At 49.7% G+C, this 14,267-nt stretch overlaps 1 protein-coding gene across 2 annotated transcripts in view; it reads left to right on the top strand.

Annotated features, from left to right (window-relative positions):
- Window positions 1-14,267, top strand: part of LOC137434950 (dedicator of cytokinesis protein 7) — a 264,889-nt gene that overhangs the window by 74,351 nt on the left and 176,271 nt on the right. For both annotated transcript variants that reach the window (XM_078784918.1, XM_078784912.1), the window contains exons 13-15: window positions 12,102-12,195; window positions 13,885-13,955; window positions 14,137-14,228. In XM_078784918.1, coding sequence (XP_078641044.1) covers window positions 12,102-12,195; window positions 13,885-13,955; window positions 14,137-14,228 — 257 coding nt within the window. The remainder of the gene's footprint in view (window positions 1-12,101; window positions 12,196-13,884; window positions 13,956-14,136; window positions 14,229-14,267) is intronic.

Genomic DNA, 14,267 nt, shown 5'->3' with positions numbered 1-14,267 from the left:
TAGAATTTGTATTGTAGACAGACGTAAGCAATATTGCGATCATTAATGCTTGAAAGATTGTGAGAGGTTTGAGCACTTGTGGCCTTAAAGTTGGGCCTTGGCTTTTTGAAGGACTGTTACACATTGATTTTCGCCAATGTGGAGGCACTTTAGGTTCCCATCAGTTTGTCTTCCATTCTCGGAGGAAAATGCAAACTGCCTTTATCTCGACACCTCTTAGTGATATCAGGGTAGGGATGTTAGATAGGACAATTGGACATGTGATTGGATGAACTGGTGAAGGAGAGAAAGTTGTATGCTGAGGAATGATTTTGAGAAACTGTTGATGTCAGGGGCCAATGAGATAAATGGACCAGTCTGTGATTGAGATGGTGAAAATCAGACCAGACCAATATGCCTTGCTGAACTGTCATACATGTCTACACTTTGGTGACTATCTGAAGACTGATAAGGAGATAAATACTTTCACAAGGGCTTTAAGACTTAAAGGAAAAATATATTGCATAATCAAAGTTTAGTTCATGGTCACTGTTCATTTGTAGAAATATATTGCATTGTGGCGGACACAAAAGCCCACTGGCGTGGTAACATCATTCCGCGCACCAAGTGGGCGGTGGCCACGCCCGAGGGGTAGGCGTGGCCTCATGATATACACCGGGCGCGCAGCCCGGAGCGCGCCAGTGTTACAGTGAGCTCCTGAAATAAAGACGCTTATAAGTTACCGCTTGTCCGCTTCCTCCTTACTCGCAAGCAGCGCGCGTAACGCCGCGCTTTACTGGTGACCCCCTCGACGTTGGATCTGCCGGAGCGATCCTTCCACACGCGACGCCATTGCCATGGCCAACTTCATCAAACTTCCCGAATTTTGGGAGGCTCAGGCCGAAGTCTGGTTCGTCCAGGCCGAAGCCCAATTTCAGCTTCGGCGCCTCACCGGCGATGACACGCGCTATTGCCACGTCGTCGCCTCCCTCAGGCCCGGCACGGCCGCTCGAGTTGTGTCCGTCCTTCGCCACCCACCGGACGGCCACAAGTACGAGGCACTCAAGCGGCTACTCCTAGCCACGTTCGGCCTCACGGACGACGCACGGGCCGACCGCCTCCTGGATCTCCCCGAGCTCGGTGACACGCGCCCGTCGGTCCGAATGGACCATATGCTGTCACTGTTGGGCGACGAAGCCCCCGGTTCTCTATTCCGGGCGCTTTTCCGTCACCAACTTCCAGCGCAGGTTCGCCTCGCGTTGGCCGGGACCGGGCTAACGGAACCCCGAGCATTGGCAGCCGAGGCGGACAGGTACTTCGCCGCTTCGGACACGCGGGCGAGAGTCGGCGTGGCCGTCACGGCCCTCGAGGCTGATGCTGCTGATGCTGCTGATGCTGCTGTTCCACAGCATCAGCTTATACAGCATACGCAGCATGCTGATACGCACCTCGTGACCGCCGCCACGCCCCGCCCACCGCCGCGGAGAAAACCGCCACCGCGGGTAAACCCGCCAACTCCACCAGCCTGGCGGAGCCAGCCGCGCTCCTCCAGCTCCACCACCTGGTGCTGGTTCCACGCCAAGTTCGGCCACGAAGCTCGGCAGTGTCATCTGCCATGCTCCTTCAACAGGTCGGGAAACGCCCGGGCCGGCGCTCAATAGTGGCGATGAGCGCCGGCCGTTCGAACAGCCTGCTGTTCATAACGGACACCTTCTCCGGGCGCCGTTACCTGTGCGACACGGGAGCGCAGGTGAGTGTCGTTCCCGCCGGCACGTCAGACAAGCACGCCGCGGGTGGGGGCCCCGCGCTGCTTGCCGCGAACGGGACGCCCATCCGTACGTACGGAAAACGCTGCCTCTCTCTGCGGTTCGGAGGGCAGGTTTTCCGATGGACGTTCGTCACCGCCGACGTGCCCATGGCACTGCTTGGCGCGGACTTCCTGTGCGCTAATGGGCTCCTGTTCGACGTCAAGCGCAGACGTCTTGTCCAGGCCGAGACGTTCAGCTCGCTCGCTTGTGCGTTGCCCAGCTCAACGAGCGGCTTGCCAAGCGGCTTGCCGAACGGTTCGGTTCTGGCCACGTTGGTCTGTACGCTTCCGGCAGCGGATGCATTCACCCGCCTCCTCGCCGGCTTCCCGGCCCTCACGCGGCCCACCTTCTCGGCGGGGGCCGTCAAGCACGGGGTGGCCCATCACATCCCCACCGTCGGGCCACCGGTCTACGCCCGGGCACGCCGCCTCGAGCCGACGAAGCTGGCGGTGGCAAAAGCGGGGTTCGCTACCCTGGAGCGACTCGGCATCGTTCGGCGCTCAGAGAGCGCTTGGGCGTCGCCGCTGCACATCGTGCCGAAGCCCGGCGGGGGATGGCGACCGTGCGGGGACTATCGCCGTCTCAATGACGCCACGACTCCCGACCGCTACCCCGTCCCCCACATTCAGGACTTTTCCGCCCGTTTGGCGGGCAGGTCCTTCTTCTCGAAGGTGGACCTCATACGCGGCTACCATCAGGTCCCCGTCAGGCCGGAGGACGTCCCGAAGACGGCGGTCATCACGTCATTCGGACTCTTCGAGTTCCTGCGCATGCCCTTCGGTCTGAAGAATGCGGCTCAGGCGTTCCAGCGACTGATGGACAGCGTCCTGCGCGACTTGGATTTTGTCTACGTCTACCTGGACGATATCCTCGTCGCCAGCGCGTCCCGCGAAGAGCACCTACGCCACCTCCGCACGCTCTTCGAACGCCTGGGCCAGCATGGCCTGATTGTGAACCCCGCAAAGTGCCGGTTCGGCGCCGCCATAATCGATTTTCTGGGGCACCGTGTCACCAGGCACGGAGCCGTCCCCCTGCCGGCCAAGGTGGAGGCGGTGAAGGGGTTTCCGCGCCCCCGCACGATCAGAGGGCTGCAGGAGTTCCTGGGCATGGTGAACTTTTACCATCGGTTCCTGCCCCGTATCGCCCAGCTCCTGCGCCCCCTGCACGAAGCTCTCCGAGGTAAGCCGGGCAAAGGCGACGTTACCTGGACCGAGCAGATGGACACGGCGTTCACGGGCGTGAAGCTCGCCTTGGCTAACGCCACCATGCTCGCGCACCCGGCGCCCGATGCACCGATCGCCCTCACCACCGATGCCTCGGACTACGCGGTGGGCGCGGTGCACGAGCAATGGGTGCGTGGAGCTTGGCAACCGCTGGCGTTCTTTAGCCGGCAGCTTCGCCCGCCCGAACGCCGTTACAGTACCTTCGACCGCGAGTTGCTCGGACTTCACTTGGTGGTCAGGCACTTCCGCCATCTGCTTGAGGGCCGTGCGTTCACTGCCTTCGTCGACCACAAGCCGCTGATCTTCGCGATGGGCAAGGTCACCGAGCCGTGGTCGGCCCGGCAGCAGCGTCACCTCTCGGCCGTGTCCGAGTACACGACGGACATCCAGCACGTCGCGGGGAAGGACAACCCGGTGGCGGATTGCCTTTCCCGGGCCGTCGCCCACGCAGTCCACCTCGGCATCGACTATGCCCGGATGGCAGCGGACCAGGCCGCTGACCTCGACGTCCAGGCCTTGCGGACCGCCATCATGGGCCTCCGCGTCACCGAGGTGCCGTTCGACGGCACAGGCGCGGCCCTCTTGTGCGACGTCTCCCTCGGGCGTCCTCGCCCCATCGTGCCCGCGGGCTGGCAGCGCCAGGTGTTTGACGCCATCCACGGCCTGTCCCACCCGGGCGCGAGGGCCTCCCAAAGGCTGATCGCCGACAAGTTCGTCTGGCATGGCCTCCGGAAGGCCGTCCGCGGCTGGGCCAGGACGTGCCTCGCGTGCCAGCGCGCCAAGGTGCACCGGCACACCCAGGCCCCGTTGGCCCCGTTCACGGTGCCGGAACGCCGGTTTGACCACGTCCACGTGGACCTGGTGGGACCTCTGCCCCCCTCGCGGGGTTTCACCTACGTCCTCACCATGGTGGACCGCACCACCCGGTGGCCGGAGGCCGTGCCCTTGGCGTCGACAACGGCGGCCGATGTCGCGCAGGCTTTCATCGCCACCTGGGTCGCCCGGTTCGGCGCCCCCTCAGACATCTAGTCCGACCGCGGCCCCCAGTTCACCTCGGAGCTCTGGGGGGCGGTCGCGCAGGGGCTCGGGGTCCAGCTGCACCGAACCACGGCCTACCACCCACAGGCTAACGGCCTGTGTGAGCGATTTCACCGCTCATTGAAGGCCGCGCTCCGGGCCACCCTCCGCGACGGCAGCTGGGTCGACAGGCTCCCCTGGGTCCTGCTGGGCCTCCGGACGGCGCCCAAGGAGGACCTGCGCGCATCCGCGGCGAAGTTGGTCTTCGGGCAACCGCTGCGGGTGCCGGGCGAGTTCCTCCCCGACTCCACGGCACCATGGTCCGCGGCACAGCAGCGCTCCGCTCTGCAAGAGACCGCCCAGAGGTTCGCCCCGGTGCCAACGGCATGCCACGGGCACCCACCGACGCACGTCCCCCCGGAGCTTCGCACGGCGGAGTACGTCTTCGTCCGCCACGATGCCCACCGGACACCACTGCGGCCCCCGTACGACGGGCCTTTCCGCGTGCTGGAGACCGGGGCGAAGCACTTCACCCTGGACATCGGCGGTACTTCTGACCGCGTTTCGGTAGACCGCCTCAAGCCGGCCCACCTCGACGTGGACCATTCCACCGCCAGTGGCCCGACCCCCACGTCAGGGCCGCCCCCCTGCGGGCGGACCCCCGGCACCGCCCAGCCCCGCCGCCACGCCGCCCCCCGGTCCTGCACCCATCCCAGGGGCAGCCAGGGGCATCCCACCTGGCATCCCTGCACCCCGGACGCCGCCGATCGCCAGGGGGCGCTTCGGCCGGGTCATTCGTCTGCCCCGCAAACTGGCCCTCCAGGTGCGCGGGAATTCTGGGGGGGCGCGTGTGGCGGACACAAAAGCCCACTGGCGTGGTGACATCATTCCGCGCACCAAGTGGGCGGTGGCCACGCCCGAGGGGTAGGCGTGGCCTCATGATATACACCAGGCGCGCAGCCCGGAGCGCGCCAGTGTTACAGTGAGCTCCTGAAATAAAGACGCTTATAAGTTACCGCTTGTCCGCTTCCTCCTTGCTCGCAAGCAGCGCGCGTAACGCCGCGCTTTAGCATAATCAAAGTTTAGTTCATGGTCACTGTTCATTTGTAGAAATATATTGCATAATCAAAGTTTAGTTCATGGTCACTGTTCATATGTAGAAATATATTGCATAATCAAAGTTTAGTTCATGGTCACTGTTCATTTGTAGAAATATATTGCATAATCAAAGTTTAGTTCATGGTCACTGTTCATTTGCAGAAATATATTGCTCAGAAGAGAATTTGCATTATAATAACTAGCAACGGTACCCTACGGGCGGGTCTTCAATTTGGAGGCTCAAATGAAAAGGCAAAATGTCAAAAATTGAAGACTTTTTTTTTATTTTAAACGATTTATATAAACATCCGTTAAATAATATCACACGCAAATCATCAAAATCTAAACAGTATTTGTAGAATTTCAATAAAGCCACATCACTGTTCATATCGGTAAATATTATTCCATCGTGTTTGGAAAAACTGGAAAATTGAAAAAATCTGAAAATTGGGGGACAAAATGGAAAAACAATATAGCCTATTTTACTCCAGGGGATCCCAGGATTACCCACCCAAAATTTCGCTGCGATCGGCACAGCCGTTTTTGCGGTACCTGGGAACAGACAGACAAACAGACAGACATTTGGTGAATTATAGTAAGATATGACAAACAAGTAAAGAAATTTAACAGTGGCAACACAATAATGAGTTTTTCATATTGACAGTTTGTCACTGTAATTAATGGCTTCCAGAATAGCAACCACCATGAAATAAATGTAATCATAAATACGCAAAATACGAACAAATGTATTTGCTTGGAAATTTTATCTGCTTGGAAATCAGCCAACATCACCGCTTTACACAAAAAAGGTGCAAAAACAGATCCTAGCAACTATAGACCAATCAGCCTTCTCCCAATTATCAGCAAAGTCATGGAATCCATCATTGCTTCAGATATGAAATCTTTCCTCTCCTCCAATGCCTTGATCTCTGATCATCAATTTGGTTTCAGACCTGGTCACTCTACTCTGGACATGCTGCTTCTGCTTTCTCAACAATGGATGGAGGTCCTCAATGCCAAACAGGAAATCAGAGCTGTCTCCCTTGACATATCACGTGCCTTCGATACGGTCTGGCACCCCGCTCTGCTCACCAAACTCTCCTCCTTTGGTGTCCATGGAAATCTCCATGCATGGCTGGCGGACTTCCTCTCTAGTCGTAGTCAACGTGTGGCCCTGAATGGGTTTCTCTCATCTCTTCTTCCTGTTCAGGCTGGAGTTCCCCAAGGCAGTGTTCTGGGCCCTGTGCTTTTTCTGGTCTTCATCAATGATCTCTCTGACTCTCTTGAAAATCCTCTCTATCTCTTTGCTGATGACTCCACTATCTGCCGCTCCATACCTCATCCCTCAGATCGGCAGTCTGCAGCCTCCTCACTCTCTGCAGACCTGGACAAAATCACAGACTGGGCAAACAAGTGGAACATGTCTTTCAATCCTGACAAATGTCACACTCTTACGATGTCTCTCCGAAAAGACCGACTGGACAACCCTCCCATCCACTTTCTGAATAATCCTCTCCAAGAAGTTCTGTCACTCAAGCTTTTGGGTCTCACTATCTGCCATGATCTTTCCTGGGAAAACCACATTTCAAATCTGGCCCCCAAAGCCAGTCGCCGACTGGGCATCCTCCGTCGTGCGAAGTCCTTCCTTGGCACACCTGAGCTCCTCACCACATACAAGGCTTTCATCCGCAGCTCAATGGAATACTGCTCTCCCCTCTGGGCTGGTGCTCCTGCGTCACACCTAGCTCGTCTTCACGCTGTTGAAACAAAAGCGTTCAGAATCATTGGAATCTCCCGCGATGAAGCTAACTCCAAGGGCCTTTCACTCACTCACCGCAGGCAGGTTGGTGGTCTTTACTTCTTCTACCGACTCCTCTCTGGCCTTGCCCCCCCCCAGCTCTCTCTGGGCTCTGTCCCCCAAATATTCCTACAGGTTGCACAAGATCTGCCTGCAACCCTCTTATGGTTAAACTGCCAAAATCAAGACTCTCTGCTCACCTTCACTCCTTCATTCCTCTTTTCTCCCGCCTCTGGAACAAACTCCCTCACTCTCTTCAATCCCACTCCACCCTCCAGGTCTTTAAAACAGCTGTTCACCACCATCTCTTATCTTCCCCCATCCAAAACCTTGATCTTTTCTACCCCCGCTAATTTCACCCCAAATCCACTTTTTTGAAATACCAACTTCTGTCCTGGAGGTCCTTGGTGTCCTTGTGTTTTATACTTCTCCCACCCCCCCCCCCCCCTCCCCTTCCCATGCCTCCTCCCCCCAAGCCCTCTCCCTCCCACACATCTCCCTGCTCTCAAATGTTGTGTTTTTGTGCTTCCCCTTCTCTCCCCATCCTGTCTTCCACTCCCTCTTTTTATATATTTTGTTTGTCTCTTTGATTTGTTTGTGAAATAAATGTTTGCTCTTTCACGAGCCTCGATTCTGCATACAAAAAAAAAAAAAAAAAAAAGGATTAAAAGCATATAAGCAACTAAGAACAGAAAGAGATACCAATTAGGATAGAAGATGGGGGAAAAGAGGTCTATATCACAAAGTAAATCCAGAAATCCAATCCTCCTCCATGCTAAAAGCTGAAAAAAATAACTCAGATTCTGCATTTCCTGGGAGATAACTCTGGGAAATGATCATGATTACAACGCCAATTATAGGCGTACACAAAGTACAGCACTTGTGTTCAAGAAGATACTCATTTAAAATTATTCCACATCCAGCACAAGCATATTGAATTAACAGGGTGTGAAGCAGTGGCGGTGGGAATTGCCAAGCTGCGCCTGCTCTGCCTGATATGAACATCAACAGCCTTGCCAGTAAAATAACGTTGCCAAAGCACCGCAAGCATAGCGAGTCAATGATGATATTTGACTCAACATGTCATACATCCCAAAGCTCGTCATTATCGACGGAGAGGCCATTCATGACATACAGGCTAGTGAAGGATCTTTTCAAACGTTATCAGCATGGCAAAAGGTAAATTTAATTGACATCAACATTTAATTACAAATTGACTGTGCACATACATTTGCGTCCCAACAATCTTCCTCCTAAGCTGTGGAAATAGTAATTTTGCATATGCTATTGATGTTTGGCTTCAATCCTGGTCAATATGAATGATTTGTGTGTGTGTATATAGATAGATAGATAGATAGGTATGTATATATATGTATGTATATATATGTATGTATATATATGTATGTATATATATGTATAGATATATATGTATGTATATATATGTATAGATATATATGTATGTATATATATGTATAGATATATATGTATGTATATATATGTATAGATATATATGTATGTATATATATGTATGTATATATATGTATAGGTATATATGTATGTGTATATATGTATGTATATATATGTATAGATATATATGTATGTATATATATATGTATAGATATATATGTATGTATATATATATGTATAGATATATATGTATGTATATATATGTATAGATATATATGTATGTATATATATGTATAGATATATATGTATGTATATATATGTATAGATATATATATGTATGTATATATATGTATAGATATATATGTATGGATATATATGTATATGTATGTATGGTTATATATATATACATACGTATATATATATATATATATATATATATATATATATATATATATATATATATATATAGTTACTGATCGCGGTTTAGATGGTATGATGGGCCGAGCGGATGGTTCAACCGCGACCGAACAGTTACTCCCCGATTCCACCCGACGTTGACCAGATCGCACCGCGGCTGCTCAATGAGGGAAAAGACTAAAACGACGAATGCAAAGAGGAAAACGAAGGCAAAGAAAGGTTTGGAAATACTACTGACTTTATTGACTATTTACACACAAGCAAAAAGAAAGCAGTCACGTTTATTTACAAGCACATAAGACGCAGGTGACACAGTGAAAATACTAGCTTATACAGACTTAATTAACCCAGGACAGAACAAACAGAACAACCTCACGTACACAAGAAGGATGGAATGGCAGGAGGTGGATGGCTGGAGGTAGAGGAAGGTCCAAGGGGGTCCTGCAGCACAACCGGCGCGTTTAGCAGCCGCCGTTCCTTCACGGCCCTGCTCCAAACCGCCGTTCAGGCCCCCAAGCTGCTGTTGTGGCTGCTGTGGACGTCGCGTGCTTTGCCAGGCCTTGTCCGACTCGTCTGGTCCAAACCCTCAACTCTTTCTTGGTCCACTCACTCTTTACCACCGACTCCTCACCGCAACCAACGCAACCAACCGACCACCACCACCGACTCCTCACCGCGACCAACGCAACCAACTGACCACCGACTCCACTGACTGACTCCTCACGACTCTCTCACGACTCACTCACTTGCTTCCTGCGTGCGCGCCTTTATAACGCCTCCGGCGATTAAGCCGCCGGCCTTCCTGACACGCCCATCGGTGTGCTCACCTCGGCCCTGGTTGGTCACGCGACCCTCTCGCTCCGCCCTTGATGACGACGGGCGGGCACGCCCCTCTTCCCCTCTATGACGAGGTGGAGACACGCCTTTCTTCTCCGACCCTGCCTCGTGGTCAATGGCGGTTATTGGAGGGGAGGTAATTGGCAATCGAGGCTCGGCAATCACGAGAGGGGATGTAAAAGGAAATGGAGATTTTGGGGATGGGAATGAAAGGGGATCTATTCTCTTTCACTGGTGCAATGGAGTACTTCAATTAATGGGAGACACAGCCTTACCCTAAAACACAGAATAAGAGATAACTATCAAACAGGGGTATTCTATTATTTGGCTGACATGTATGCTTGTGGACTAATTATGGGATGCCCTTTCACCTTTACACAGCTCCGGAGGTAGGGGGGCGCAGAATAAACAATAATAATAATAATACAGCACACAATCAAAAAAATACAGTCCTCATCTCCGCAAGAATATCATTGATTATTCCGGATCCTTGGTGTGGGGTTTCTTATTGATTGGAATTAATATTGATTGCGTTACGAAAGCGCCAAAATAATAGATCTTTGTGGCGGAGTTCCTCTCACGGTCCGGGGGTCACCGAGACCAGGTAGTCACCGGGAGGACCACGTAACAGAATGTGTATATATATATATATATATATATATATATATATATATATATATATATATATATATACACACATACACATACACACACACACACACAGTTGTGGCCAAAAATATTGGCACCCTTGCACTTTTTTTCCAAATAATGCACCATTTCTTCCAGAATATTGTTGAAATTAAAAAATATTTTGGTATCCACAAATGTATTTCTTTGATTTGCAGTGGAACAAAACAAAAAAAGCTGAAAAAGGTACTAAATCATAGCTTATTCCATACAGAAATCCTAAGATGGCCTGGACAATATTATTGGCACCTTTAAGAAGTTGTTAGAAATAATTAGATTTCAAGCAGGGTGATTTTCATTTACTTTGGAATTGCACTCACCTGTGGTGAGTTGCAGGTGCCTGCAATATAAAAATCACTCATTCAACCAGTTTGAATAGAGAAAAGGAGTCATTCTGCTGTTTTGTGTCTGTGTGTACTGCAATGAGCATGGAGAAAAAGAAAACCAGAGAATTGTCTGAGGAGGTCAGACACAAGGTTGCCAAGCATGGACTATTTCAAGGCTACAAGTCCATCTCGAGAGACCTTCATGTTCCTGTGTCCACCATACGCAATATCAGGAACTTTAAGGCCCATGGCACTGTAGCCAAACTCCCTGGACGTGGCCGCAAGAGAACAATTGATTGAAGATTCCCGCAAAGGATTGTTTGAATGGTGGAGAAAGCACCTCAATCAAATGCTAAATAGATTCAAGCTGAACTTCAGACACAAGGTACGACAGTTTCAACTCCCACCATCCGTCGCCAACTCAATGAAATGGGTTATATGGTAGGACACCCAGGAGGACCCCACTGATGAGAAAGCCCAACTGCAGTTTGCCAAAACATCTTAGATGTTTCCTTCTTAGAGAATGTTCTGTGGACAGATGAGACTAAATTAGAGCTTTTTGGTAAAGCACATCATCTCTATGTTTACAGAAAAAACACGAAGCTTTAAAAGAAAAGAACACCTTCCTCACGGTCAAACATGGAGGGGGTTCAGTGATGTTTTGGGGTTGCTGTGCTGCCTCTGGCACTGGGTGCCTTGAATGTGTGCATGGCATCATGAAATCAGGAGATTAACGAGGCATTTTGGAGCGCAACGTTCAACCAAGTGTCAGAAAGCTGGGTCTCCGTCGAAGGTCATGGGTCTTGCAGCAGGACAATGACCCCAAATACACTTCAAAAAGAACCCAGGAATGCTTCAAGACAAAACGCTGGAATGTTCTGAAGTGGACAGCAATGAGTCCAGATCTAAATCCCATTGAACACCTGTGGGGAGATCTGAAAACAGCAGTTGGGAGAAGGTACCCTTCAAATCTGGGAGAAATGGAGCAGTTTGCACAAGAAGAGTGGGCCAAACTGTCAGTGGAGAGGTGTAGGATGCTCATTCATGGCTATAGGAAGCGCTTGACTGCAGTTATTTTGTCCAAAGACTGCGCTACCAAATATTAATTCTCGGGTGTCAATGATTTTGTCAACGCCATTTCTTTTTATTTTTAGATTTAAAAGGATATATTAAGATCTGAATCAAACACAAAAGTTCTGTAATATTAACAGTGAAACAAAGAATTGTGGAGACAAAATACTTTTGTCAATTTCAACTTATTTTTAGAGAAAGTTGTGAGTTATTTGAAAAAAGTGCAAGGGTGCCAATATTTTTGGCCACGGCTGTGTGTATATTTTTATATATATTTATATAAAAATATATAGAGGCATATATATATATATATATCTCTCTCTTTTATAATCCTACCTCCTACCAGTTTTTTTTTTTTTTTTTTTTCTACCAGTTTTGTTTTCCTCTGTTTACAACCACATTACTCATTTATTCTGTTGATCTTCCACAACAGGAAGGAGACCGGCTAAGCGATGAAGATTTGTTCAAATTTCTGGCCGATATGCGGAAGCCAGCAAGTATGCTGCGCAGGCTGCGGTCTCTATCAGGTGCCATATAGTAGATTCAAAATCATTTATTGTGTCAATTAATTATTTGAGTTGAAACGTTATTTATTCAGTATTCACCAAGCCTTATATGGCTATAGTTGGAATTTACTTTAATTGTTGTATTCATTTTTGTTAAGTGTTACTTTCATTATTGTTTTTTTTATTTACTGTTTTTTTGAATATCGCTTATATCTTGCATGGTCTATTGGTCACAGCAGGAAGCTTGATCCTCTGGTTCAGCATCTGAAAGTTTAGTTGTCTTGTTGACATCCCCATCTGTAGATTTTAGTTTCCTGAATGCACAACTTTGCAACAAAACCTTTCTCATTCTTCCATACCCTAGGCCTAGAGCCGAGTAGTTCATTCATTGTTCTTCTCTCATAGGCCAGCATTTTTCTTCTCTCTCAGCCAAATCGCTTCAATACTAGATGCAGCCAAACCTAGTTTATGCCCCCAACCAATGCCTCATTTACAGCGCAATGTATTCCATTCCAAGGAGCATAACAGCTCTGATGTGGTCCGAGTTGTTGTTGTTGTTGTTGTTGTTGTTGTTGTATAGTCTCGGACAGTTCTCTTGAACAGGCCCGCAGCACAGAGACAGAGGATCGATCTCCCCAGAGTGACACAGGGATCCCCCGCATCCAATATTGTGTATACCAACGAGAGAGAGAGAGAGAGAGAGAGAGAGAGAGAGAGAGAGAGAGAGAGAGAGAGAGAGAGAGAGAGAGAGAGAGAAGAGAAAGAGAAAGAGAAAGAAAGAAAGAGAAAGAAAGAGAAATGTGCTGCTCATCCAATGCCCCCTGTAGACTAGAGCAGGGAATAGTGGCAATAACTCACCTACTCTCTGCGAAGGACACCAGGGGATATTTACTATCCAACTAATGCTAGCAGATGGAACATCCAGTATATAATGTTAATCTGAGGGAACATAACTTTCTGTATGCATTACAGGTAAATGTTACCCTGAATTCAATATTGCATTGAGTTTCTCGTAGTACCAGCTTGTGTTTTTGGATCCACCTCATTTCCTCTTGTCCTTTCATTGCCTATCCATAATCCTCTGCTTTCAGATTTTATACCCATTGGCTTTGCAATGACCCACACCTTTGGATAACAGCAGCACTGGAATGCTGATGGGTATATTTTCATTGCTTGAACTTCATGTCAGTTGAGCCTTTGTATTTATTTCTACTCAAAGCACCAGCAACTTAAATCTTGAGAGTGCTAAGATTGGTGTGCACAATGCCTGCCATTTTGTCTTCCTCGGTGTCACGTGTAGCAAGAAACCTGATGATGCTATTTTTGCCAACAAATTTTTCACCCCCTGGAATGAGATTGGAAAGTTTTTTTGAGGGAACACTTTACTGGGCTGGTTCAAGGCAAGGCTTTGTGGGATGGAGACTGGAGCAGGGAGGGATAGAGGCTGGAGCAGGGAGGGATCGAGGCTGGAGCAGGGAGGGATCGAGGCTGGGGCAGGGAGGGATCGAAGCTGGAGCAGGGAGGGATCGAGGCTGGAGCAGGGTAGCCAGTGTAGAGTTCCATTACAGGAACAGTTCCCGGTGTGAACCGGACATAAGATTCTCGGAGATTATATGGTAAGAATGATTCTATACTTTAACCATTCAACTCTTGCATGAAAATTCTTATTTTGGTGCAGCCTCTGTCACATACATTGCCATCCTCTTGCAGCCCAGGTGAAACTGGATCTCTCCCTTGCACCAGAGACAATGCCATACTGCCTCACTCCTGAGTTACTACAGGTATGAAAACTACCATTGATCAATCCAAGTGTTGATCAAAGAATTTGACCGGTAGCGATGCCAGTTCCTATGAAAGCAATATCCAAAATGAGTTTCAAACTTTTATTCCTGAAAATGCGTCGTGGTTTTATCTAGTTGGTTAAGCTTGCTGAATTCTTTTTTGGGCATTTCTTCCCAACAGGTTGAACCATACCCTGAAAATCGAGCTCGTCCAACGCGTGAGGTGCTCGAATTCCCCCCACGGGAGGTTTATGCACCTCACACGACATACAGGTTTGGCTTTCTTATTCCTTGTGGATTGTGTGGTCATCG

Source organism: Myxine glutinosa, chromosome 1, assembly GCF_964187855.1.
Source record: "Myxine glutinosa chromosome 1, kmMyxGlut1.1, whole genome shotgun sequence".
Classification (NCBI taxonomy): Eukaryota; Metazoa; Chordata; class Myxini; order Myxiniformes; family Myxinidae; genus Myxine; species Myxine glutinosa.
Note: the sequence above shows the minus strand (reverse complement) of the source record. Positions and strands in the feature narration are given on the sequence as shown.